At 46.3% G+C, this 27,552-nt stretch overlaps 2 protein-coding genes across 2 annotated transcripts in view; one reads left to right on the forward strand and one right to left on the reverse strand.

The window, feature by feature from the left end:
- cftr (CF transmembrane conductance regulator) lies at positions 1 to 24,062 on the forward strand. The gene is made up of 27 exons (XM_040164060.2): positions 1 to 395; positions 1,442 to 1,552; positions 3,340 to 3,451; positions 4,312 to 4,527; positions 4,969 to 5,058; positions 6,424 to 6,587; positions 6,807 to 6,932; positions 7,208 to 7,454; positions 7,555 to 7,647; positions 9,150 to 9,326; positions 9,408 to 9,599; positions 12,778 to 12,872; positions 13,757 to 13,843; positions 14,257 to 15,052; positions 15,542 to 15,670; positions 15,749 to 15,786; positions 16,020 to 16,306; positions 16,452 to 16,531; positions 16,774 to 16,924; positions 18,158 to 18,385; positions 18,891 to 18,991; positions 19,199 to 19,429; positions 19,555 to 19,710; positions 20,270 to 20,359; positions 20,503 to 20,675; positions 21,356 to 21,461; positions 22,005 to 24,062. The coding sequence occupies exons 1-27, from the start codon at positions 343 to 345 to the stop codon at positions 22,218 to 22,220; spliced, it is 4,545 nt and encodes a 1,514-aa protein (XP_040019994.2). The 5' UTR covers positions 1 to 342; the 3' UTR covers positions 22,221 to 24,062.
- A 432-nt stretch (positions 24,063 to 24,494) lies between these two features.
- Positions 24,495 to 27,552, reverse strand: part of cttnbp2 (cortactin binding protein 2) — a 40,643-nt gene continuing 37,585 nt past the window's right edge. Inside the window, exons 18-23 of the mRNA XM_078082446.1 lie at positions 27,313 to 27,533; positions 27,049 to 27,234; positions 26,762 to 26,813; positions 26,588 to 26,687; positions 26,188 to 26,283; positions 24,495 to 25,705 (exon numbers count right to left, since the gene is read on the reverse strand). Of these exons, the coding sequence (XP_077938572.1) occupies positions 25,442 to 25,705; positions 26,188 to 26,283; positions 26,588 to 26,687; positions 26,762 to 26,813; positions 27,049 to 27,234; positions 27,313 to 27,533 (919 nt within the window). The 3' untranslated portion in view covers positions 24,495 to 25,441. The remainder of the gene's footprint in view (positions 25,706 to 26,187; positions 26,284 to 26,587; positions 26,688 to 26,761; positions 26,814 to 27,048; positions 27,235 to 27,312; positions 27,534 to 27,552) is intronic.

Genomic DNA, 27,552 nt, shown 5'->3' on the forward strand with positions numbered 1-27,552 from the left:
GTTTCTTTTTTCCTTTTTTTTTGGCGAGCCCATAAAGGATGGACTGTCCCCTCCGCTGTCACGCAAAGCAGCAGAGAGACACAGAGAGAGACAGCGAAACCACTGAAAAGACGCACGACAGGACAGAAATCACTGTTTTTTTGCAGGGGGAGGGGAAGAAGTTAACCGAAAGGTGACATCGTATGTACTGGAGGATTTAAGTTGAGTATTAAAAAAAAAAAAAAAACTGTGGGAACAGATCCACTTGCGTGGGGGACAGGTGGGGGGGAGGACAACACAGATGTGAGCGACGTGCAGCAGACGGACTCAGGTGCACACAACCAAACTGGCGGCGCACTTAGGATGCAGAAGTCACCGGTGGAAGATGCCAACTTCCTCTCCAGATATTTCTTCTGGTAAGACGCGTTCTGTCCTTTGTTTTTTCTCAATATTTATTAGAAGGCTTCACTTGGGTGTTAACACGATCTGAGGTTTTGAAGGTCATTTATTTAAGACGCAACTTTGACGGTTTTAAAGCTTTTTTTAATTTACCGCCGCATGGAAGCAGGTGAAACACCGCACACAGAGAACCCAAGCGGTGTTACAAAGTGATGTCACGGACTGTCTTCATGTCCACTTGTGCTTCCAAAAGGATATGAACAACAATATGCGTCACTCTGAAAGTGCAGGCGAGTTGGAGATAGTTTGCCTGATCCGTGCGTAAAATGCGCAAATTGTGGTTTCAAAATGCGCAAAACGAGCTCTTCTCAAATGTACGGCACGTTTATTAGAAAGTCATTATTAACGGTAATTCAAAAATCCCTTTGGATTTGAGTGCCATTTGAATGATATTCTATTAGAACATTTACCTTTTTATATCCTATTTCTTGGTATGTTACCGTATAAAGGAGCGCACTGACACGAGCTCTCCTCACTAATGCGAGGTCCCGCAGAATGAAGCCTGGATGATGTAAAAGTACAGTTCAGTCACAGGGACAGGAGGCAAACATCTGACTTTATCTTCTTTCCCTGTCATTAGTGTGAAACCTCATCGGATCACTTCTGTTCCAACCAACACCAACTCCCATTAAAGCTCCCAGAGGCTCTCAAATAGCTCCAACTAATCTGAAAAAGTCTTTGACCAACTGTACACGAGTGGCACATTTATTATCATTATGTTCTCCTCTGTTCTCGTAATGTTTCCATCCTACTTGTTCTTCCTGAATCATTTATATCACATGTGTTGTAACTATTTTCTGTTGTTCATTTCATGATTCCTTTTTTCATCCTGATTGATGACCGTCCTCTTATTTCTTCCATTTTTTATTCTGCCTGTTAATAGTTTAGGCAGTTAAGGCAGTTGGTGACATTGTGCTCTTTAAACGCAATCTTGATGTCGTCTTCTTCTTAGACCGTTCTTTTCTTTCTCGTTTCAAACACCTAACGCGGCTTCCTCGCGCAGGTGGACGACGCCTTTGCTGAGGAAGGGCTTCAGGAAGAAGTTGGAGCTGACGGATGTGTACAAGGCTCCTTCTTTTGATCTGGCAGACAACCTCTCTGAGAGACTCGAGAGGTTTGTGCAGTTTGAGTTGCTTACGTGACTCCAGTGTTGTTGTTGTTGTTGTTGTGGTTTTTTCCTGTGTGATAGTTGTGCTGCAGACCCGGCTCATGAAGAGATCGAAGATGATGGGAGAACATTTAAGAAGTAAACTCTCATGCCGCCACCTGAGTCTTTGATTATGACAGATGTCTCTTATCATTATAGTGGTGACGTAATCAAGATTTGTTTGTTTGCTAAACTTTGACACGTGGGCCAGCTGATGGCCGCTGCTCGTTTTCTTAACTGGACCACAGTGGAATTTAAAGAACTAAAGTAAAGTAACTTACTTAATTTAAAGGCAGCTTCAAGGATCAAAGTAGCGGTGAAGAAATTGTAACAATCGACAAGGTAGGAGAAATCCCCCGTGGTGTTTTTCCCAGGTGTCCTTTTACCTGTTTACAGTAGCTGTGCTCGGACTGGAGTTAAAATATGGGCTGTGTGCTCTACAGACCAGCACAAGGGTACATCTTCTCTTTTCTCTTCAAATAAATCCTGTAAATAAAAGTCCAGTCATGGCCAAAGCATCTTCTCATCAAACACAAGCAAATAGGATGTAAAACAAAAGAAAGAAAGGAGGGGGAGGATTAAACAGTGGACCGTGGTGTCCCGCATGGGCCTCTGCCCTTTGGTTACCCGGGGCGCCGCGTCGCGCAGAACTCTGCCAACAAGCCGGTTAATGTACACGGGTGTTGAAGAGACGACCTTTGAAAAAGGGCCCGCCGGGTGACGAATGAGCGGCGCTGCGGCATTCCGCTTTCTTTACTCTGGTCAACCGAACGCCAAAGGCTTCTGGGAATGTGAACTTTACAGCTCAGTTCAGCCCAGTTCAGCCCAGTTCAACTCAGTTCGGCCCAGCTCAGTTTAATTCAGCTCAGTTCAGCTCAGTTGATATTGTGCACATGACAAGCTAGTAGTAATAAATGTATGTGAAAAACAACAAAATAAACGTGTAGAATATGTATCTGTGGTGATAATGTTGGTAAAATAGACGTCCGATTTACAAACTTAATCAATTCAATTATTCTTTAAAAACAACCAAGGCCTAAAAATTCAAACCTTCCCTTCCTGCTCGATCCTCTACTCGAGGCTGAAAACTAAAGGTGACCCGGATTTTGCCTTCAAAGCCCTTGAAAATGTTTTAAGTATGATATATAAATAGTTATTATTATTATTTTATAGTCGGGTTGTTGGCAGCAGTTGTATCTGAGGCTGCACTTGTCTTGGTCCATTGGTCACCGGATGTTTTGGTCTTTGTTGACTAATTACTTATTTCTTCTTCCCAATGTCTTGAAGAACTGGTGGCAAACTAAGTTTTAAAGATGTGTTTTTGTGCAAGAAGAGAAACACTTCAGACTACTTAGTCTTGTTTTTTTTAAATGTATCCCTTTCTCCCTCCCTCTTCCCTCGTTCTCCTCACTTCTTCTTCTTCCATCACTCACCGTGAGCCGGTCCGCCAAGTCGCCCCGTTTGTAAACCTCCCTCGGAGAACAATGCGGCTACTTACTGCAGCTGTGAGCACAGTTTGTGGGAAGTTAATCAGCCCGCTTGGAAAGGGAATCTTTACGACTGAAACGCACGTTACAAAGCTGAGCTCCATGAGTTATAGATCTGCAAATTAGAGGAAATGAAATGTCATTTTACTGTTGTTTTTTTCAATGACTTTCCTATTGATAAGAATCGATGAGATAAGAACTTGGAATGAAAACACAAACAAACAAAGTTGTTCGTCCAACCGAACTGTTCCTCCCTCCTCCCCGCAGAGAATGGGACAGAGAGGTGGTGTCGGACAAGAAAAAGCCACGGCTGATGAATGCGCTGGCCCGCTGCTTCCTCGGCCCCTTCGCCTTCTTCGGCGTCCTCCTCTACCTCGGGGTGAGTCTGGGAGGAAGTCGTTAACTCTGAAGTAGATGGAAAAGCTTTAGTCTGAACGATAGCTTGTAGAAAACAAACGTGGATGTAGTTTCCTGAAGGGAGAGTTTACAGCTGTGGTTTGGGTTCAGAACAGAAAGTCTTCTGAGAGAATCAGGAAGTCTGAATCCGGACGGCGAGATGGTTGAAGTTTCCGGGAGAAATGAGCAACCGTCCTCGACCGTCACCTCAAAAAACATGATTCACAACAACTACCATCTCCAGCCAATCACTAATCATTATGCTTATGATCAGTGTATGTGTATGTGTGTGTGTGTGTGTGTGTGTGTGTGTGTGTGTGTTGTACCTGTTAACAGCACTGAAGTGTTGAGGAACCATTGAAGCCACAGAGCTGTGAAACACACACACACACACAATGTAGTCATAAGCATGTCTCACCAGAGTGTCGCCGGACCATCGCTGTCCCGGCGACGCCGCCGCATCAGTTGGTACAGTTGGTTGACCGGTTGTCACGGTGCTAAGAATGCCTGTTAGGTGTCAAATACGGTGTGTGAGGGGTGTAAAAGAAATGTTTTGGGGAGGGATGTTTCTCAGTAGAAACAGTTTTTTAAAATTATGTTTTGAAAAAAATGTATTAAGTCTAAATCTGCTTTATTTTTCTGTGTTTGTAACATTTCTATTGGACATTCTTTATTATTCCATCATGCAGTAGCACTGAATTCTATCCATAACAAGGAAAATCAATGCTCGACTTTATTTCCCCTTTTCAGTAACAAACTAGAGCATGACTCCCATGCTACACAATAACGAGTCCTCAGAGTAACTCGGGTGAAAACCGGTTGTGGTCTCTCCTCTCACTGCAGGAGGCCTCCAAGGCGGTGCAGCCTCAACTTCTGGGCCGCATCATCGCCTCCTTCGACCCGTTCCACTCTCCGGAGCGCAGCCAGGGCTACTTCCTGGCCCTGGGCCTCTGTCTCCTCTTCACCGCCCGCTTCCTGCTGCTGCAGCCCGCCATCTTCGGCCTGCACCACCTGGGCATGCAGATCCGCATCGCCCTCTTCAGTCTCATATACAAGAAGGTAAGGGGGAGGATGGGGACCGCAGTCTGCTGATTTTAGAAATAGTTCCTTAAAGTTAGTTTTGGCTTAACTGTACATTATTATGCATCAATCTCCAATCCAACAGAGGCTCGACAAATAAAAGAACTGTGAGGAACCGAGAAGACAGCAAATGTAACCGTTGGATACGGCCAAAGACTGTAGTGTTCTTTATGCATTATGTACATTTGTATTCTTATCCTACTCTTCCTTGTGCAGAGTTCAAGTTCAAGTTTCCCAACAGTTTTGTCTTGTCGTTGAACATGAATTAAAGGAAGAAACCATTTAGTGTTTTAGGGGTTATTTGGACTGAATGATCCACCTTGTTCCTAGAAATACGTACAAGAGTGAGGAGACGCGGCAGCCGGTTTGCTCTCTAACGATTCACTCGCTCTTGTCCTGCCCCCCTCCCCCTTTAAACAGACCCTGAAGCTGTCCAGCCGAGTCTTGGATAAGATCAGCACCGGTCAGCTGGTCAGTCTGATGTCGGCTCACCTCAACAAGCTGGATGAGGTCAGCTGACATGTCTCGTGCTTCTTTCCCATAAGCCACTACTGTCTCTCTCGCATTTCTTTTGTTGGCTCACATCTCATATTCCTTATTACAGCTTTGTTTTTTTCTGAAGTATTATCAAAATAAGTAGGATTTATCTAATAAGTCCCGCACCTCTTTAGAAGCAGCACAGCCAGGATTACAAATCCCTTAAATATTGTCCTTTTTAAAATAAATTTGATTTCTTTGATTGATTTTAGAATAATATTGACCCATCCGGTTTGTTTTAGGACCTTTTCCATGAGAAGTTTTTGTCTGTGATACATTGTGTAATATTTGTTTATGTTGAAGAAGTTTGAACTGATGAAGTGAAGAAAATGCAGCTTTAACAACAAAGTGCAGGACTTTGGTTTTAAATTGACCTTTTTTTTCTTTCATTCAAAGAAACAGTAGTTTGACTCCCTCACTGACTTCAGTGAATACAGTTTTATTACCCAACACAGAGCTCTGTGTTCTTCATACAAAGGACCAATTAGAGGGTCAATAGATCCGGAACAATACACACACACACAGACACACACACACATACACACAGACGTTTGCAAACAAACACACAATGAGTAGTTTGTATTTAAGTATTCTGGATCTGTGATAAATGACAACGTAGCCGGAGGGCGAGCGTGCCTGTGTGTGTGTGTGTGTGTGTGTGTGTGTGTGTGTGTGTGTGTGTGTGTGTGGTCTGAACTCGGTCTTACCTCAGGTCTTAAGGTCTCACTGAGGCGTTGAATTTGTAAACACTCTGTAACCTGCATCGAGACAATTATCACCCGGCTCGGATGTGACTTGGCTGATGCGCCACTCTCTCCCTCTAATGACTGGTGGGGTTTAATAGTGCGTGTGTGTGTGTGTGGGGGGGGTCTCACGTTACAGTACATCTGAGGTTTACAGTCGACACGTTCTCTCTCTCGCTTTGTCTCTTTGGACTTTTTAGCTTGGTTACTTTTGTGACTTCACACACCATCATTTGTCACCATTATCTTGGTTGTGGTAGTAGACATCTTTTTAATGCTTTTCGAAATGCTGAATGATTTGTTTGCAAAAGACATTTTTGGGTAATGTAAATAAAAGATAAAGTGTGGATTTTGTATCAATTGATGTGGTACAGGCCACACAGTTCTACTTACTGTTTTTCTTTGACATTACTGCAGTTTTCTTTATCCGCAGGCTGTAACTAACACATCAGACAACGGGCGCGGGTGTGTGGGGGGGGGGGAGAGATGACGCTCCTCAAATGTCTCACTATAAGATATTTAAATATTCCCCTGGTCCTAGAGGAAGTCTTTTTACAGTCTCCCCATGTTGATCCGTGTATGTTTTCTGTTGCAGAGCCTGGGTCTGGCCCACTTCATCTGGATCACCCCCCTGCAGTGCATCCTGTGCGTGGGTCTGCTCTGGGAGCTGATCGAGGTGAACGGCTTCTGTGCGCTGGCGGCGCTCACCCTGCTGGGCATCATCCAGGCCTGGCTCTCCCAGAAGATGGGACCTCACCGGTAGGGGGAGGGGGCGCATCTGCTCGTATTCATAAACATGCATCAGAATATCTAGTTGTTTCTACTCTCTGAAAATTTGGCAGCTTTTATCTATATTAATCTCCTTATCACGACGTTGTAACTTCTCATCCAGCAGGTTGTTAAACTCAAACCTTTTGATGATGTCGTATTCATAAACGTGCACATTGTGATCTGGGTTGTCGTGTCTCGTGTGAACAGCGCGAAGCGAGGAGGAATGATCAGCCGCCGCCTTGCTCTCACCTCGGAGATCGTGGAGAACATCCACTCTGTGAAGGCGTACGGCTGGGAGGAGGTGATGGAGACAATCATCAAGAACATCAGGCAGTGAGTCCCCAGAAACCGTCTGTCTCCGTTTGGACTGCAGCGTTAAAGCAGAGAAACAATTCTTTTATCCCTAAGAAATGATGTTAAAACATCGTTGTAAAAGGGATCTGGATCTCTGTAGCCGGAGTTTTGGTGTAAATGCTAAAAGTATGTTTTGATGCTACGTTAACTCTGATAATCACAGCATTGTGAAAAACAAACCAGCAATAAAGCTTCGTTCTTCTAGTAATTTATTCATTATCTTCTTGTTTTTTATTTCATTTTTTTCTCCTCAGGGAAGAGATGACGCTGACGAGGAAGATCGGCTCACTGCGTTACTTCTACAGTGCCTCCTACTTCTTCTCCGCCATCTTGGTCATTGTGTCCGCCATCGTGCCGCACGCGATCAGCAAAGGCATCATCCTGCGCCGCATCTTCACCACCGCCTCCTACTGCATGGTGCTGCGCATGACACTGACCCGCCAGCTGCCGGGATCCATCCAGATGTGGTACGACACGCTGGCGCTGGTCAAGAAGATCGAGGTGGGTTCAGAGAGGGAGACCCCCCCCCTCCCCCCTCCCCCCCAGCCCTCGCCGGATTCTCCGGGTCTAATCTCTGTGTGTTTTCTTTTGTCTCCTCCAGGAGTTCTTGATGAAGGAAGAGTACAGAGTTCTGGAGTACAACCTGACCACCTCTGACCTGGAGCTGGTCAACGTCTCTGCATCCTGGGACGAGGTTTGTTTGCTGAATATTTACATCGAGTTCTGAGGGTTTTAGATGGTTTTAGAATGTCAAAAATGTTAAAATACTTTAGAGTATGCCCGGAGAACTTCCAGACTTTTCTGGATAACGTAACGTGCCGGCACTTAGTTACAAATGTCCCATTCTCGTCTCAAAGGAGCTCTATCCCACAAATCAAAGAGAACATATCGTCTGATTCTGATAGCAGGCTAGACTCTCACTGGTTTACGGTAACCACGGCAACACTCGGGATGCACAAACTGGGCTGAAAACCTGCTGAAACTAATCCTTCTTTGTCCTGCGCATCCTTAATATCCTCAGTTTGTGGCAAAAGTCATCCCAAAATAAGAAGAATAAAATGGCTTCATGGCAGCATCAGAGTATTGCCCCGTAATGGCCGTGGGAGAATCGTTGTTGCTAATCAATCAAATGATAACAAAACTTTAGTAACAGTACCTAAATTGTCAAATCAATAGAATGGAATCTTATGTCAACAGAAAAGTAACAAGAATGTCCATTTAAATACTTTGTTTGTCCAGCTGAGAGCCAAATATCTAAACTTATTTTGTAACATATTTATGTAAAAAGAATAGAATTAGCTGACAAATCGTTGTCTGACTCTCAAATTGTCAATATTGTTTTTGGTGTTAAGAAATATTGGCCCCATAACTCCCCTCCCATGTTTTAGTGTGTTTACCGTGAGAGAGAAGTTAGAATCTCCTGTGAATTACAGGTGTAATAGTTAATCCCTCACCTTCACTGTGAGCGGGTCCGATGATCTTATCTATAGGCACAGGCTGTAAACCTGGTCCCAGCAGGTGTGATTCATTGACCACCCGACACCGTGAGAAAACCAACATCCACCCCATCACTTTGCATAATTAATTACCCCGGTGTCGTCAGCACACTTTGCCTCTTGCTGGGAACACTAAGTAGGTGTCCATCACCTAATTCCCAGAGTCTCCCCCTTGCCCTCTCCCCTTCCGGGAATGTGCCATTCTGCAATGAATGGGGGGGGGGGGGGTGTTGCTTTTCTTCAGGATGGGAATCTTATGGGTCGAACCTCCACAAACTGGACGAGAGGAACGGTGACCCATCAAACGTTCCAGGGGCTCAATGATTGTGTCGAGCGGAGTTTCCCTTTATTTTTATTTTTTTTCCCCGTTAATCTTTACGCAGGCGGTGACGGATGAGGCGGCGTAAGCTCATTGTGAGACTTTAGGGAGTCTTCTCTTGTCTTTGGAAAATCTCTTGTTTCTCACTGCAGTCTGGCCTGAAGTAAACTAAAATGAAAAAACACAAGTGGAATAAATGGCATGCACAGCAGTCGCAGAGCGTAGTGCCAAAGCAGTAGCCAAAGATTGCATAATGTGCTACATTGTAGCGTACATTATCATTGTACATAATATCATGGCCATGGAATACCATAGTATAGCAGACCTTAAACTCATGGCGAGCGGCTCTTGACTCTTTAACTTAACTTAACTCCTACGCAGGGCATTGGTGAGCTCTTTGAGAAGATCAAGCAGGAGAACAAGGCCAACGGACACCTGAGCGGCGACGCAGGCCTCTTCTTCACCAACCTCTACGTCACGCCCGTCCTCAAGAACATCAGCCTCTATCTGGAGAAGGGCAAGATGCTGGCGGTGGCCGGCTCCACCGGCTCGGGGAAAGTAGGTCAAAGAAAGCCGGAAAAAAAAACAAGTGGCGCTCTTGGAGAATGTCTTGTTAAGAAAAATCACCTCCACCCCCAGAGTTCCCTGCTGATGATGATCCTCGGAGAGTTGTTGCCGTCGGAGGGGAAGATCAGACATAGCGGGCGCATCTCCTTCTCGCCGCAGACCTCCTGGATCATGCCGGGGACGATCCGGGACAACATCCTGTTCGGCCTGACCTACGACGAGTTCCGCTACACCTCTGTTATCAAGGCCTGCCAGCTGGAGGAGGTACCTTCACTCCTCTTGCACAGCTCGTTGCATAGCCTGACGTGACACGCGAGCGCCGCTTCTCTTGTCGCACAATGCAGGTTGCAGAGTGTTTTCTTTTTCCCAGGCACAGCAGTTGATGTTGATCATTTCTCGCATCATAAAAGAGGCTGCTATTTTCCCCCAGGTTTATGAATACCAACACCCATGCTTTGGTGAAAACAGTATTTGGAGCATGTCCGAGGAGACGGACACACGCAAGCAACTAGACCTAAAAGGAACAATCCTGTTGTTTTGAGTTTGGGACAGGACTGTGGTGTGATTTAATGCGAGAGGGAGATACTGAGCATGTCTCTCCGGGCCGTGTGGCTCCGGATCGGGTTCGGTTTCACTCAATCCCTTCTCCTCCACCCTCTCCGCTAACTTAACCAAGTTTTTAAGCAGAATTCTTCTTTGAAAACCCAGACAAACTGCGGCAGAGTTTGAATAAAACAAAATAAACGTCAGCTTATAAAATGTTTCCAAAGATGGCGGGTAACGCTGCTCTGATATCTGATATTTCCATAAGTCGTCCCCTCTAAAATCCCTTGTGACGTTTAATTGAAGCCTCTGACATAAAGATTTGATTCACTGTAACTCGCTCAGTCACACACAGCTCTGAAAATGACTTTTTTCAGGCAATTTCAGGGCAGTTTTCTGTGTTAAATCTCTCCCCTTTTCATTGGGTTGATGCTCTCTGCTCAGTTCGGGGCCTCTGCGAGGCTTCGAGAGGGATCAGGTTTCGCTCCACATTTACACAAATTATGTCCCTCAGAGACACACACGGCTGCACATTCTCTGTCTCCTACATCGGTACACACACACACACACACACACACACTCAGTCAGTCTCATAAGCCTCAGTGTTGAGTGACAGGCCATCTCAACAGAATAATGTCTCCTCTGTTGCCATGGAAATCCCACGCTATGTCACTGGGATGGAACATGAGCTTGTTGGTTCCCATTGAAAGACGTTGTTCTACGGGACGAAAGCATTAGAGCTTTATGACCAAAATATATTTAGAGAATATGTCTGAATAAAAACAGACATCATTGTGATCACAAATTTTCAAACTACCACAACCTTGAAAAAAATGTTGCTAATAATACTTTTATTAGCATAAAATTGTTCTTAGAACCTGTTTGAACACAAAGTTCCTGCTCACATATCATTGTTCTTTTATTTACACTAAAACCAGTGCAACGTGCCACTGACTGGAGTTTAGATAAAAACAAAACCTGTTGTCACAGCAAACAAAGGTGGCAGGCCACACTGACCCCTCGGTGTACTGTACAAACAAAAAGAATCCGTTTCGTCCTCTACAAGTACCGGTTGTTAACGATCTATCTTTCTATGAATCTCTATGAAGAGGCGGGAAATGACTTTAAAAATCAACGGCGAGTGACGCCGAGAGCCGATCCCAACAGAACCAGACGTTTTGGGGGGGTTGCCGACCATAAGTCCACAACTACCGTTGCCCCCGCTCTCTCAAAGCCCCACACAGACTGCCCCGGGTGGTCTCCCCGTCGTTAAAACGTATCTTCTGCCTCCCCTCGTTGGTCTTTGTTCACAGTGACACCCACACGTTTCTCTCTTTAACTGTGCTGCCTTGTTTCTTACAACCTGTTAACTTGACCCCCCCCCCCCCCCCCCCCCCCATGCGCCCCCGTCAGGACCCCGGACGTTGTCGTTAAAACAGGTAGGATGTGCTTTGTTTTTTTACCGATGACTTTTTACCGTCACTTCATCCTCCTCGGTGTTTTCCATCCAGCAGCGTGTGTGACATCATTCCCTTTGTGCTCCCTGTAAATCCTCTGATTACAACAACAGGACGGCTTTAATGTCACACATACCAACACGCCTTTGGGCTGTTTCATTCATGCAGACAGCATGAACGGTACCTTTCCGTGAAAAGAAATTAACCTTTTTATCGTTATTCAACTGGTGCGGTTTCATTAAACTGAGAAGAAAAGACTCACTGAAATGTCTTTTGAACTTACACTCACACAGCAGCATGGTCCTATTTATGTATTTCTTCATTTATTTCAGGTGAAAGTAGAACTTTTTACTAAGCTGTGCTGTTTCCAGCTGCTGCTGGCGTGTGTTCCAGTCGAATCTTTGTTTCCTTAGTCAGAACATACTGGAAAGATACTGGAAGACATGAAGTCACTTCGTCCCCCGAAACCATCCGCACACTCAACATGTGCGCCTCATTGTGTGAAACATGAACTCTGCAGCCGTTCATTTCCTGTTAGTTCAACAATAATGTAGCGTAAAACTCGGCTTATTGAAACATTTCATCACCTGGACGCCGGCAATATTCGGAGCTCCTGCATCTTTTTATCTTAATGTTCTGCGTGTTAATGATGTGTTTTCATTCCAGTGAGCAGAGATAACGGGAGAAAGAGGTCAAGCTCACAGTTTCCATTCAGTACATGTAGCATGTAGCACGCCGCAAGATGTGGACTTGTGTCTTATGAAATATGAGCTGATTTGCATCTATTCCTGGAAAGAAATCGGAACTTTGGTTAAAGGCAAATTCCAAATTCTTGGTTCAGTTTGATGAATCAAATATTTTAACTGAGGGAATGTTTGATATTTCTTTTGAATTACTCCATAAATCAAAAAATACTGTCAATAGCCTTAAAAAACAGTTTTGCCCTTGTTTTTAGCTAAGAAATATTGCCTATAATGTATGTATGAATCTGTAGAGGAATGAAGTGTGAGAACAAAGTCATTTAGAGAAAACGGCCTTTTAGTTTAGTTTAGTTTAGTCACATGCGGAAGGTGGAGAGGGTCAAGAATTAAGCAAACTGTGAAGAATCATCACTGTGAATTTTTTTAATGTAATAAGCTATCTAAAATGTATATATGTCCAAATGGACATTATGAAATAACTTTTTAACTTTTGGTGAATTTAGCATCAATTTAAACGTAAAATAAACACTCATGCTTTTTTGTGTTATCAAAGCAAAATACTGCAGCCCAACATTTTTAAATCCCTCAGTTCCTGAATTTTTTTTTATAAATCATAGCTAACTAAACCATTAGGTTAGTAAGAGCAGTGTTTTCTCAGAATTAATCGTTTGTATCAAGTATCAGAACGTTCATGTACATTTATGGATTTGACCTACTGACCCCCCTGTTTTTCCTCTCCAGGACTTCGGCCTGCTGCCCGAGAAAGACAAAACGCTTCTCCTGGAGGGAGGGGTGACCCTCAGCGGGGGTCAGCGGGCTCGCCTCGGCCTGGCCAGGTACTTCCTGTCCCACGTGACTCTGCTGTGGCTCATGATCAATCAATCAATATCAAGATCACTAATATTCAGTTATAAATGTGGAAACGGACAAACATGGGAGCTTCAACTCGTTTTCATCATCTCGTTTCTCAGCCAAAGTCGTAGCAGAAAATCTGGAAATAATTAATGTGAATCATCCTCATAGTTGTGACGAATGCAGCATTCTTTTTAAGAGATAAAGAGAGATTTTTTTTTTAAGAGAGGCTGTGAACCGATCATCCTTATTGACAACCTCGTCGCATAATCCTTCTCTGGTGGGTCGACTTTCTGATGCCGAGTGCTTCCTGCGTCTCCCGGCGGACGTTTGTTGCTCCATTACAACCTGAGGTCAGACGCTCTCACAGCGCCGTGCATTATTTATTGCTGTGAAGGGGTTAGGGTGTATGAGGTACTTATCTAGAGGCCGGATGCTATTTACAGTAGGTGACGCAGGAACCAAAAGCTGTATATAACAACTGGACGTGGTCACCAGTTTGTGGACGGCGGTTTTGGAAGTCACCTGTTGGGCGATTCCTTCGCCGCCGTCTTGGGCCGTTGCCAAGAGAAGAAAGTTACCATATTTGGAATGAGGGCAAGTGACCTATTAGACACAGTTCTTGAATATACGTCTCTGTTAGTGGCAGACTTGTCAATCACAGTAAGCTCCTCCCTCAATCACTCCCTGCGTAATATCACGCTGGCTTCAAGAAGGCTGGGCCAGCTCACATGGCGAGGTGAAATATCCTTAAAATAGCATTCAGTTGAGCTGACATACAGTAGTCGGCGTCATCTGCTCTGCGTAACACATGGACTGTGGCCTCACACAACCCCCCTTTAATAACAGCCTCGTTGTTCTCCCCCAGGGCCGTGTACAAAGATGCAGACCTCTACCTGCTGGATGCACCGTTCACCCACCTGGACATCGTGACGGAGAAAGAGATCTTTGAGAAGTGTGTATCCCAACAGAGCGTCTTTCATGTGGAGGGAGGGGAGGGGGGGGGGGGTTAAGTTCAAGGTTGTCTCGGGTCGACTGTGGAGCGCTACGCTGCTTCACCACACTATTACATTCCCAGGAAACGGGAGTGAAGCGAGGAAGAGAATTATGCTTTGATGAAATGTGGCGGCCCTTCAGAGAGAAAAGCATCTCGGCTTTGTAGGCGGAGCCTGAACAAATGGTGGTGATAGAGGAGCAGAGGAGGGTCATTCTGTTTTTGACATCTCAACCAAGATTTGACACCTCAACCAGTCTTTTAGAGACATCGTGTCTTGATTTTCTTTTTTATAGAAATACATAAACGTTGTGGCACAAATGTCCCTCACCCCGCCCCTAACCTCCAAACTTTTTTCCCGTGTCACTTCCCAGATGCGTCTGTAAACTAATGGCGTCCAAGGCGCGCATCGTGGTCACCAGCAAGCTCGAGCATCTGAAGCGAGCCGACCGGATCCTCCTGCTGCACAATGGAGACTGCTACTTCTACGGAACCTTCTCGGAGCTGCAGGCCAAGCGGCCCGACTTCAGCTCGCTGCTCCTCGGCATACAGACGTACGACAACTTCAACGCCGAGCGCCGCAGCTCCATCCTCACAGAAACCCTGCGCCGGGTGTCCGTGGACGAGACCGCCGGCTTCCGGGGGCCGGAGGCCATGCGCCAGTCCTTCCGACAGCAGCCGCCTTCCATAATCCCCCCTGGGTCCCAGGGCCACGCCGGAGGCGACGGCTACCCAGAGAAACGCAAACAGTCGCTGATCCTCAGTCCACTGGCGGCCGCGCGCAAGTTCTCCTTCATCGGAAACTCCCAGCAGAGCGCCAGCGCCCCCCAGTCCACCGCCATAGAGGACGGGGTCCAGGAACTCTCCGAGCGGAAGTTCTCGGTGGTGCCCGAGGACGACCAGGTGGAGGAGGTGCTCCCCAGGGGGAACCTGTACCTCAACGGGCTGCAGCACCTCAACGGGCAGAGGCGCCAGTCGGTCCTGGCGTTCATCACCAAGACTCAGGGCCAGGAGCGCCGGGAGCAGATGCAGATTCAGTCGTCCTTCAGGAAGAAGCTGTCCCTCACGCCGCAGTGCGACCTGGTGTCCGAGCTGGACATCTACGCCCGCCGCCTGTCCAAGGACAGCGTTTATGACATCAGTGAGGACGTGGACGAAGCTGACATGGAGGTAAAATTCTGTTCAAGTGGATACATGTTCCTCTTGATTCTTCCAGTAGAATCTTTTCTCGAGTTTGCGTGAACGTACAAAATGTAGTTAACATTGAAGAGGAACTTTGAACTGGTAACTGTCTCAAACAAGTACTGATCCTCGATGTGACAAGACCATCGGCCAGAAGGTAGGCTTCAGCTTTTAGGAAGGCTAACATCAGGGTGACATCATGCCGGCTCACCAGAACCACCTTCAGCTCAAACCAGCAGAGACCGGTCCAACTCCTCTCTGCTGGAGGCCCAGGAGTCATTACTGGACCCACTGGAGGGAAGGAAGGGGAACCATGACCAGGAGTGAGAGGAGGAGTGAAGGGGTGGACTGTCAGAGCTCTGCAGCAGTAATTTTAGTCTCTGTGGGGGCAGGGGGCAGCACAAACCACCCAAAATAAAAGTTCCTCATAGTAAATTAGAAGTTTGTTGGGTAAAGTTCTGATCCGTTTGTTCGCAGCAATGCTTCGCAGACGAACGTGAGAACATCTTTGATACAACCTCATGGAGCACATACCTGCGCTACATCACCACCAACAGGAGCTTAGTCTACGTATTAATCTTCATACTTCTTGTCTTCTTCGTTGAGGTAAAATCTCCATTCGTGAGTTGTTATTTTACTGGGAAGTCTCAGTAATTAATATATATCTACTGTCCCCATCATTAGGTCGCTGGTTCAGTCATTGGCATTTTCCTTATCACTGAGTAAGTAGTAAGAAATACTAAAATACTTGTCAAATTAGATTTGAACAAAAACATTCAATGTATTGTTAAAGAAATATATTAATTTGATAATTAAAATTTCTACAAATATGCTTTGTAGATCAAATACAATTCATGTTTAAATTCGCCCGACTTGTCGTGTGTTATGGTCGTTTTTTTTGTGTCAGTTTGGTTTAAAATTCCAACCGTTTGTCTTTTGCTCCGTTTCCAACCAGCGAGGTCTGGAGGGACGCCGCCAACCCGACGGCGCCGACCTTCATCAGCGCGCAGAACCCCAACTCCTCCTCGCCGCCCGTCCACCTGGCGGTCATTGTCACGCCGACCAGCGCCTACTACATCATCTACATCTACGTGGCCACGTCGGAGAGCGTGCTGGCGCTGGGCTTCTTCAGGGGCCTCCCGCTGGTGCACACGCTGCTCACCGTGTCCAAGAGGCTGCACGAGCAGATGCTCAGCGCCGTGCTCAGGGCCCCCATGGCGGTGCTCAACACCATGAAGACGGGTGACCTTCACAGCTTTCCTCTTGTTATTTCAGTTTGCTTTAAAATGCATTGAAAAGAAAAGAATTGAACGTGTTTTCGCGGACTTTCAGAATCTGTGGAGACGTAATGAAAAAAAGACCTGAGCTTCCTGTTTGTCTCTTTCAGGCCGCATCATGAACAGGTTCACCAAGGACATGGCCACCATAGACGACATGCTGCCGCTGGTGCTCTTTGACCTCATTCAGGTATTAAAATGATTAATAATGAGAATGAATGTGAAACAAGTAAAATCACACTCTCCGTATTTAAAACCAAATCTGACTAATCAATTCAAATCAAACTCTGGTTCCCTTTCAGAAACTATAATCCTTAAAAATCCCCTTATTCAAATGTTTTCTCAGGTTTTAGAGAAAGAAAACAAATCGAGTTTACCTTTTCTTTTTCGTTCGCTGTTGGAATCAAGTCTAATCATCTTCTTTCTCACCAGCTCACGTTGATCGTAACGGGCGCCATCTTCACCGTATCCATCATCCGGCCCTACATCTTCATCGCCGCCATCCCGCTGGCCGTCATCTTTGTCATCCTCAGAAAGTACTTCTTACGAACTGGACAACAACTCAAGCTACTGGAGGCTGAAGGTGAGCGTTGACGCAGCATGTGTCATTCTTATAAAGAAAGATGCATTTGAATAGATCTTAAATTGAAATGTTTATTCAGAAATATGTTCTAAATGCATTTATTTAAAATGTCTTCAAAGCCTAAAACATGTGAATAGAATTTGTGGGATTAGTTTTATGTTTTTCTTTTAAATAAAGAAATCCAAATGCTTTATGACGATATGAAATCCATGTGGATAAAACACCACATGAGTGTCTTTAGCTCTTGAAATGACGATGAGATGGCAAATATTCAGAAAGTAAAAGTGAGAACATAATAGGAAAACCGATAGAGTGAACAGAGGAAGCGGGACTGGGAGGTGAGAGGCCCGGGGCCAAAGGTCACCCTGAAGAACAAAAACATGACAGAGGAAGGGTTGATGAAGAGGATGGATGGGCAGCCTCAGAGGGGCGGGAGCAGTCAGAGGAAGGGAGGCAGGCTGAATAAAACAAGCGCTTTCCTCGGGTTAACGTTTTCGAAAAGCTTTCACACGTTCCACACGGTTCGCTGTTTTGGGGGGTTAAATCTTTTTAACTACTAAACGCTCTTCCCTAGTTGTGGAATAAATGAGGAGGTGCAAAAGCCTGCCACCATTGTTTTCACAATGAAGAGGACGTACGGCAGAGATTTATTAGATACACATGTAATAAGAGCTTTATTACATACATATGTAATAAGGGCATTATTAGATACACATGTAATAAATCTATGATACGATTAAGCCCTTGGATGACATCACTTTGGCTGGCGGGCTCCAGCGACGCTCCGACAGAGACGCGAGTTGAGCCTGAAGGTGAAGGGTGGAGTCGAGCAGAGGTGGAGAAAGCGCCTCAGAGAGATGCAGCATGTGTGTGTTTTCTTTGGACCGCCCTGTCGGTGAATGTGCGTTTTTTCGGGGTGATGCCAGCAAGGTCTTTTCCTGCGAGCGCGTCGGGGTCACGGAGACGAGCCGCGCTGGGATTTCCTGCAACCCCATCCTGATGCAGCGCTCCGTCTCCGATGTGCCACGAGCAGAGGACAAAGTACAGAGGACGTGTTATGAGTGTCACTCACGCAAATGTTTTCGCTTTCTGGAAACGTTTGTTTATACATAAATCATTCCCCTAATAAATCCAACTGGTTGAACAAGTAGTGAATCTAAAGATCATTGTGAGGCGGAGACATGTGACTCGTACCACACAGCCAAATATGACACTGAGCCTCCTCCCCCGCAGCTCGCAGCCCCATCTTCTCCCACCTCATCATCTCGCTGAAGGGCCTGTGGACCATCCGGGCCTTCGGCCGGCAGACTTACTTCGAGACGCTCTTCCACAAGGCGCTGAACACGCACACAGCCACCTGGTTCAACTACCTCTCCACGCTGCGCTGGTTCCTCTTCCGCTGCGACATGATCTTCGTCCTGTTCTTCACGGCCGCCGCCTTCATCGCTGTGGGAACCAACCGTGAGTGGCTTTCGGGGCGGGTGGGGTCGCCGTTTGGATTTGGGTTCAGGTTTGCAGCAGAAACGCAGAATACGACGTTGGTGGCGGTTTGTCCTCATGAGTCCCGGGTAGGAGGAGAGAACATCTGGTGGTTCCGGTCCGTCGGTTAGTGAGTAAACAGCGTGTTGTTATTTCCTCCGGCTCTTATCTGTGTGTCACAGGGTGCAGGGTCCGGTATCAGGACCCCAGCAGGCCGTGACAACTGATCAGAGGAGCTGGAATGCAGAAGGATAAAATGTCATGTACAGGAGGAAGTGTGTGTGTGTGTGTGTGTTGTACCCTGCTGCTGCGTCATGGCCCCGTGTTTGTGCTGAGAGCACATTAAAGGCTCATTTCACAGCTCATTATTTTCAATAGGGCAAGAAGCTGTGACCCCGCCCCCCCCCCAACGCTGCCCCGACATCAGAGAGAGCTGTCTGATTGGTCAGTATTGGTGACCGTGTGTCTGTGTGTGTGCTCTCTACAGAGGACAAACCAGGGGAGGTGGGCATCATCGTGGCCCTCGCCATGCTCATCCTGGGGACATTCCAATGGGCTGTCATCACCAGCATCACTGTGGACGGACTGGTACGTGGTTCACACACACACACACACACACACACACTGTCCCACCCGACTGGCTTTAATAGAAACACAACTATTGAGTAGCCATGAGTGGGTCGGGCACGGAGGTGTGTTTTCATGACTAAAGGAATTATCACATTGACTTGAAGTGTTTCTGATTCTAATGTGTACAAGAAGACAGAATGTTGGTTAATGAAGTCGCGTCTGCAGATGCGTTCGGTGGACCGCGTGTTCAAGTTTATCGACCTGCCGTCCGAGGAGCCGCTGCCGGAGAAGTCGGGCGGCAATGGAGAGCCGGACCTCGTCATCGACAACCCCTACGCTCGGGGCTGCTGGCCCAACCGGGGCCAGATGGACGTGCGGGGCCTCACCGTCAAGTACACGGAAGCCGGGCGCTCAGTGCTCAGCGACATCACCTTCTCCGTTGAGGGGGGGCAGAGCGTGAGTGTGTGTGTGTGTGTGTGTGTGTGTGTGTGTGTGTGTGTGCGTGTGTACGTTAATGAAACAGGGAGGAGTGATGCATGTTAGCATGTAGATGCAGCACGTTAAAGGCCTCCTTTGTGTAGATCGGCCTGTTGGGTCGGACCGGCTCGGGGAAGAGCACCCTGCTCTCCGCTCTGCTGCGCCTCGCCTCCACCGACGGGGACATCTCCATCGACGGCGTCTCCTGGAGCTCCGTCTCCCTGCACACGTGGAGGAAGGCTTTCGGGGTGGTGCCGCAGGTACGTCAGCAACAACAGATGTGCACAATTCAGCTCTTTGGAGGATGTGCAGCAAAAGGGCTTTACGAGGAAGGAAAAAAAACAATAGAAACAGAGATAATGGAAAAATAAGATGAAAATAAGACACGACTAATAATGTATAGGGATTGAGAGGTACATTCTTTTACACTTTGTATTTTTAAAGCACAGCTACAAAATTTGTATCGGCATCTTTTTTAATGTGATTTGACTAATAATTCGACTGGGCTGTTCAAAATAAAATGAATTGAATTGAATTAATTTTGCCAATTGTGCTTTTAGCGTAAAAGAAATGAGAAATAAACTGAGATTAAATAAAATAAGCTTACTCAATATATTACCGCTCAATGCTGTGTAAAATATATATCGATCTATATATATATATATTTAATGTTTTGTAAAGTAAAATATTCTGCACAGATGACACCAAACTGTGTTAGGTCACATGACCTAAAGGTCTTAAAAAAGTAAAATGCTGTAAAAAATACCACTGTTGTTATTTCACAACAGCCTTTAAACATTTAAAATGATTTCTTAACAGAAAGTTTTTATTCTGACCGGGACCTTTCGGATGAACCTGGATCCGCACGAAGGACACAGTGACGAGGAGCTGTGGAGGGTCGCCGAGGAGGTGAGGCCGCTTCAGGGAAAGACCTTTTTATCCAAAAGTATCTCAAAATCTTTGTCCTCTGGAGTGACCTCTGTCCTCTGGAGTGTCCGCTGGAGTGTCCTCTGGAGTGTCCTCTGAAGTGACCTCTGTCCTCTGTGTCCCAGGTGGGCTTGAAGTCTGTAATCGAACAGTTCCCAGACAAGTTGGACTTCCAGCTGGAGGACGGAGGCAACGTGCTGAGCAACGGACACAAGCAGCTGTTGTGTCTCGCCCGATCGATCCTCAGCAAGGCCCGGATCCTGCTTCTGGACGAGCCCTCGGCCTACCTGGACCCTATGTCAGTGTGTGTGTGTGTGTGTGTGTGTGTGTGTGTGTGCTAGTAACCCAAACCATGAAATATGAGAAAAACGTTTTTATCAAGCAAAATGAAACATACATGTGGTCATTTTAGCAAAACGTTAATGTTTAATGTGTCAATATGAAAACGAATCAGAGGGAGAATTCTTTTCAGGGGGTAATTCAGGGGGGGTATTAATATGAATAATAATAATTATTAATATTATTAACTATTCAAGAACCCTTGAACCAGCGTGAGCATCCTGTCTCTTTGATATTTGGCTTTTCGCGGCTTTAATGGAAAGTTTAGAAGCTTTAAATCTAAAAAGAACCGGTACCCCATTCCGTCGCTCCATGTGGTGACAATCTGGGAGTGCTTACAGTAATTCTGTGTGTGTGCGTGTTTGTGTGTGTGTGCGCGAGTGTGTGTGAGTGTGTGTGTGTGCACACACAATAGTAAATTAAGCCTATAATGGGCAGTCTAGTTTAACGTTAGTTTAACGCTAAAGCTAATGTGCGTTAGCAGTCAAGGGAGACGGCCTTTGATGATGACGGTGGTGTGTGTGTGTGTGTGTGTGTGTGTGTGTGTGTGTGTGTGTGTGTGTGTGTGTGTGTGTGTGTGTGTGTGTGTGTGTGTGTGTGTGTGTGTGTGTGTGTGTGTGTGTGTGTGTGTGAGAGCAGAACGCTGCAGGTCCTGAGGAAGACGCTGAAGCACGCGTTCTCCGGCTGCACCGTCATCCTGTCGGAGCACAGGGTGGAGCCGCTGCTGGAGTGTCAGTCCTTCCTGGTGAGAAACGCGGATTTCTTTATTCAGCTTTATTGAATATTTTACTTTATTGATGGAGATTATAAAATGAATTATAAAACAGTCCGATCCAAACTATTTGACCCCATTTCAGATTTGTTTCAGTCAGTGTGCAACTTCCTTTTTATGAATCCCAAACCTACCTGTGGAGGTAATGAGCGTCATGTGCTGGTCCTCATGGATGCTTCTCCTCTCTGCTGGTTAAAAGAGCGTCACATTAGGAACGTAGCGCTGCTAGCTAGCTACGGCCATGTTTCGTTTATGGCACAGTCCAAACGAGAACGACGAGGCCTCTCCGGGCTCTTCAACCCCCCCATAGAGAACACTTCACTGTTTTTTTGGTCTCAGCCCGTCGGTCCAGGTGGACAGTAAACCGAGTGTAGAAGCAAAACACAGAACAACGTCCTGCTGCTGAATCAAGTGGAACCCAGCTGCTTTTCTTTAGTAAAAAGTTCCACACACACACACACACGGTGGGTGTTTGTTGTTGCTGTGGACCTAACGAAGCCTCCTCCTCTCCTCCAGATGATCGAGGGCAGCTCCATGAAGAGCTACGACTCCATCCAGAAGCTGCTGAACGAGACGAGTCACCTGAAACAGGCCATGAGCCCCGCCGACAGGCTCCGCCTCTTCCCGCCGCTCCACCGCCTCAACTCCAGCAAGAGGGCGCCGCCGCAGACCGCCAAGATCTCCTCGCTGCCGGAGGAGGCCGAGGACGAAGTCCACGACACCCGCCTCTAACTGACCACACATACACACGCAACAGCGTCTCTGTGAGACACTAAAACTCTCCCAGACATTTTTTCATCAAACTCAATTCGCAGACTTTGCACTGAATCATTAGGACTTAGTTTCGATCAATATACTGATTTGATACACACACACACACACATAAGCAGAAATGTAAACATGGCAGAGAACATGTGGCCTCACACACAGTTGGATCATGCAGCTAATTCGTTGACAGTGAATTCAGGATCATTTGATTTTGAAAAAAAAAAGTGTGATGTTTGAATCAGGTGTTTTCATTGCAGAGCGTTGAGTGCAGAACTGAAGAGCGGCACGTTTAAAAAGTGCTATAAAATGTGTGTGTGCCACTTGATTGAACCAAAATTTGACCATTGCAACAAAAAAAAGGTTCCGTCGTCGACCGCCTGTCGCTGTCAGTGTGTTACAGAATTAGAACAGTGTGAATGAACCGGTGTGTTTGTGCTGTTGGTGCAGCGGAGCAAATCGCAGACGTGATGCTGAGATAATAACGCGGTTCCTTCTGAGTCACCAACTCTGCCCTCACCGCGGAAACGGCCTTCGCAGGTTGTTGTTGTCTTCTCATTGTCCTCACAAAGTTCAACCTTAACTGCGGATATTGTTTGCTTGAAAAAGCATGAATTGTGATGATTTTTTGTCAACAAGAATTCTTAATTCTTCGTCTGAATTAAGGGTCTTTTACTTTCAAAGAAAACATGCTTTTGTTCTGAGCAATCAGATACTTTTCAGTGTCCTTGGATTGAAGACTGAGCGTGAATATATCAGCTGTAGGAGACCCCCGTTTTGCTCCTGTAGGGTCAATAAGTGTGGCTATGAGCGCTGGTCAGAGGCACACCAACAGTACGCTTCAGGAATAAATCATGTAAGGACGTGAGTAGCAGGTCTTAAGTGGATGCTGAGCCAGCTTCTCCAGTTCTCCTCGTTAGCCTCTGAAAGGCGGCTCCTCTGTTTATAGAGAAAATGACTCTACTTCTCTCTGCAGTGAACATTGTAAACGTGTTTATGATCTCAAACTCTAGTTTCAAGACTTCTTCAATACATCATGATGTTCATTTAGTAAATTAGCATCCATGTAAAGTCAAACAAACCACAAAGCAGGGGATGCTTCAGGGTGGGGCTTACTGTGATTGACAGGTCGTTTTCCAGTCTGTTTTTCAGTTCATGAAAGCGAATTGTAACAATTGTCTTACGTAGCTCCGCCCTCTTTCTCCGTCCACACAAACGCAAAGAAAACGACTCCATCCGCTCGCCGCCTTCTGGCCACGAGGCATCGATTGAGGGCTACGCCATCGGTACGGCTTCGATAGCGCGTCTGATTGGTCCAAGTGGTTGGTTTAGTTGACGCCCACGCAGACAGGTGCAGTGACGTCATTGGCCGCCGCAGAGATCTTTATTTTTGTTTGCACTTTAGAGGCGAGGCGAGGTACTGAGCAGCTTCCACGGCGACGACCTTCTTGTAACTGACATCACTTTTTTCTTCAATTCTTCCGCTTGTTAATATCAAAAATAAAAAGTACATTTTCTATTTGAAATATATATTTTTTCAAAGCTGTACAAACGCCTGCAATTATGAACAATTCCATAGTTCAACCTTTTCCTCATAGGTCTCATAAAACCGTGTAATAGTTTAATAAGATTAAAAGGTACCACAAAGGCCTTCACATGTAAACTGTGACAGATTTTCTCTTTTTTACGGCGTAACTGAAGAACCAAGCTGTTTGTTGCTCATAGGAACCGGACGCAGATGTCCAAAAACAAAACGTATTTGTTGGATCAACTATATTTCCAGTGAAATTATAAAGATTTTGGAAACGTTGTCGTTTTTGTGTTGTTTGTTTTAAAAGGAGATTTTGTTTAGAGAAACCTTTGGATTTTTTTTAGGTTTACATAAATCATTTCTACTGTAAATGCAACACAGGCACAACAGATTAATAAATATATTCAAATACAGCTTATAAATATTAAATTTCTTTACCCACAAAATGAAACGTGTCAATTCCAATGCTTTCAGAAACAAAAATAAAATGGAAAAGATATTTACTTTCCACTTCTAATTTACTTTATAAACTCTTGTTTTAGATGATGTTGTTAAGTGACCTGCTTCCTGTTGAAATGTACAAAATGTGGACCTCATCTAACATTTCAAACTAAACGATTATGATCAGATCCATGATCCAACATACGAACATCATAAAGATGGACATTGGATCGTGAACTGTGTTTTATTAAAAAGAAACCAAAGTCCGATGGGGATTTTGAACAGTGACATTTTAATGTGCTTGAAAAGACATTTCTTTAAACTTCAAACAGCGATTAAAAATCATAGGTGGACTAAAATCTCTCCTGTACATATGTATAGATGTATTTATATATAAACATTATCCTCTTCACATAAAACATGTCCTCAAAGATAAGAGAGCACAGTGTGGATGGAAAGCAAATCAAATACAGTACGAGGGGGGGTCTTATGGCTTACAGCTGATCGGACGTCCTGTTCTACTCTTCTATTACTTATTGCCACGGCCCGACACTCTCAAACAAGTGACGCTTCAGAACCAAACATCTCCTACCAACACTTTGTACACTGTTTTGTTGTCACAAGTTCCGCTTTGCGGTTTCGTCACTGCACAAGCGTCATACCACGTACACCAATCTATAGACTTTTAAACGTACTAATTCTTATTTACATATATATTTGGTAAAACCCTGATTCAATTCAACAGTATTTAAACCAACCTTGCAACTATTTAAAGATTAAACACTTGAATACCTCAAAATACTTAAAATTAAAAACCTGCTAGTTTCTTTCTTTGATCCAAAAACACTTCACTAAAAAGGTAACGGCTCCAGTTACTCTTCAATGAACTTATACCAGTAGGACTGCACAGTATTTCACTCCAAGTACACACAAGTCGGTACGGTTTTGAGGCAGTTTCCACCATTTAAATACTTGATCGCTTCTACACCGTCCCATAACAAGCAGGTTGTTACACTGGAATAAGGCGACAGTAATGTAACCGTTTAAAAGTCTCACCAAACCGAAACAAATACTTCAAATACTGTGAGAGAATATAACTATGGTCCCCAAGTACACAACTGTAGTACACTGTAACGAGTACGGATAACAAGTACAGATACTAAAAGTCAAAGGTCGTTGGGTACTTTATGTGTAGGGAGGGAGGAGGGGGTGGGGTTCAGGGTGGAGGGGGGGTCTGCTTGTTGCGTTGCTGCAGGTCTTTGTGGAGGATCCAGATGTCCTCGTGTGATTGGCTGCTTTCGTTGATGCCGTTTTGGTCGTTGCTGCTGCTCGGCTTCGTTCTGCCGTTGGTGGTGTTCCTGCTGCGGGTGGAGGGCGTCTGGCTGCGGCTGCTGGAGGCGGCGGCTCGTGTCTGCTGCCCTCTGCTGCTCGGGACGGGGAGATGCGACTTGACGCGACAGCCGGAGCGCCGGTCGGACGTCTGAGGGACGCAGAGACACATTCTGCTTTTGTCCTCTTTTACAGGCGAGATTCAACATCTTTAAATCAAGATTTCATATCAGTGAGAAAAACACACGAGTCGATGATTTAAATCTACCGACTTGAGGACTCGTTCCAGGATCAGCGTGTTCAACATATCGTTATTATTGTGCAGCCGGAATTTTGTTTATTAAACTGTGCAGATCGGCAAAAAAAAGTCAGAAATCCCACTAACAAGCGGAATCATATCGACGCTCTTCTGACACACCAAAACAATGAGGTCGCTGTTAAGTACAACCCGTGAAACGTGTAGCGCTGACGGGTCAATTACGTGTGAGGCGACACAAAAAAACAAAACACACAATTAGGAGATGCATAAAAACAGAAAAAGTCACGTCATGTGCGGTTTCCATCCACTCAGATCAGACACAGCAGCGCTCAGGATGAGTGATGACGAGCTGTCAATCATTCCCCCCCTCTCACCGTCTGCGGCTGCTGCTGGCAGGGGGGCTCCCGCTCGGCCGTGGGGGGGAGGGACTCGCCGGAGAACAGGATCAGGTCGTCTTTGTCCCGAGAGATCTGTGGGAGGACGCAGGAGAGCGAGGGTGAGGGCCCACCCCTACACACACACGCACACGCACCGATGGCGTGTATATTCAGGAGGGTGACGGAGGGGAGTTTATCCCTACAGAGCAGTGAAAACATGTGACCTAATGTCTGATCTGCTGTGTGGCACCTATTGACACGCCGTGGTGGTTTAAGGGGGCGGAGCCATGTTGAGAGCACGTTGGCGAGCGGATGCAGCGAGGAGGTCCTGGTGTCAACCAGCATATTTCACCTAAACACCAGTTTGGCGTCAGATAGATTATCAGAGCGTCGTTACCTGGCTGATGTCCGGCTCTGACCTGCTGGAGCAAAGCGTCTTCAGCTCTCTGATTAAATCCGTCTCGTCATCAGAGAACACGGACAGACCCTCCGGCTCCCTGCGGACAGCGACACTCAGAACACGCAACAGGCCAATGATCACGCTCACGCACCGACGGTGGTCAACACAAACCTGTGGCCGTTGCCGTTGGCGATGAAGCTGACGTCGGTGCTGGACAGAGAACCTGCAGACAGGTGGGTCGGGTTATAAACCAGACTAAAGCTGAATATGATGTAGTTAATAAGCAGCTTTCTACTGAATGTGAGATCGCCCCCCGGTGGCTCCTGCTGACACTTCACCATCAGATCCACTTTTCTGTGTTTGATTATTAGCACATCTTTGTCTTGAAAAGTTGCAGGAGGTAAATATGGAGGTCCAGACCCCCCCTCCCCCCGAGTGCTCCATCCAGGCCGCCTTACCTTCTCTGAAGGAGCCCCCGGAGCTCCAGCTCAGGGCGGCGCCCCCCTTCTTGCGAGGACTGGTGTTGGACCGCCTCAACCTGCCGCCGTCCCGTCCCTTCCTTCCTCCCCCGCTTCCTATGTAGCAGCCGATGGCCGACAGAGGGAAAGTCACGCCTTGAAACTCCAGCAGGTACCTGTCGATCTCTGCGGGAGAAGAAAGGAAAGTGGGCGCACGTTGGTGCAGAGGTTCCCTCCCCATCACCGGCAAGGAGGAATACGCACCATGGCGAGGCAGAGGGCAGCCCTGGAGGACCGCCTTGTTGACCAGGATGCTGAGCGCGGCTTTCACCACGGCCTGCTGCCCGGCACTCAGGCCGCAGTTGCTAGGAGACGTTCGATGCGACAAAGAGGAGGAGGCGGGGCAGCGCCTGGCCGTTACCCGCGAGATGACGGCTGCTTCCACGCGGGGGACGACCACGACGTTCCAGAGCCGAGCCAGCCACCTGACGCGCCACAGAGAAC

The sequence above is a fragment of the Gasterosteus aculeatus genome, chromosome X (assembly GCF_964276395.1).
Source record: "Gasterosteus aculeatus chromosome X, fGasAcu3.hap1.1, whole genome shotgun sequence".
In the NCBI taxonomy this organism is placed as follows: Eukaryota; Metazoa; Chordata; class Actinopteri; order Perciformes; family Gasterosteidae; genus Gasterosteus; species Gasterosteus aculeatus.

Coding starts and splice junctions, on each gene's coding strand:
- cftr (XM_040164060.2), top strand. CDS start 343: ATGCAGAAGTCACCGGTGGAAGATGCCAACTTCCTCTCCAGATATTTC. Junction 3,452..4,311: donor GCGTCCTCCTCTACCTCGGG/GTGAGTCTGGGA, acceptor CTCTCACTGCAG/GAGGCCTCCAAGGCGGTGCA. Junction 15,787..16,019: donor GGCATTTTCCTTATCACTGA/GTAAGTAGTAAG, acceptor GTTTCCAACCAG/CGAGGTCTGGAGGGACGCCG.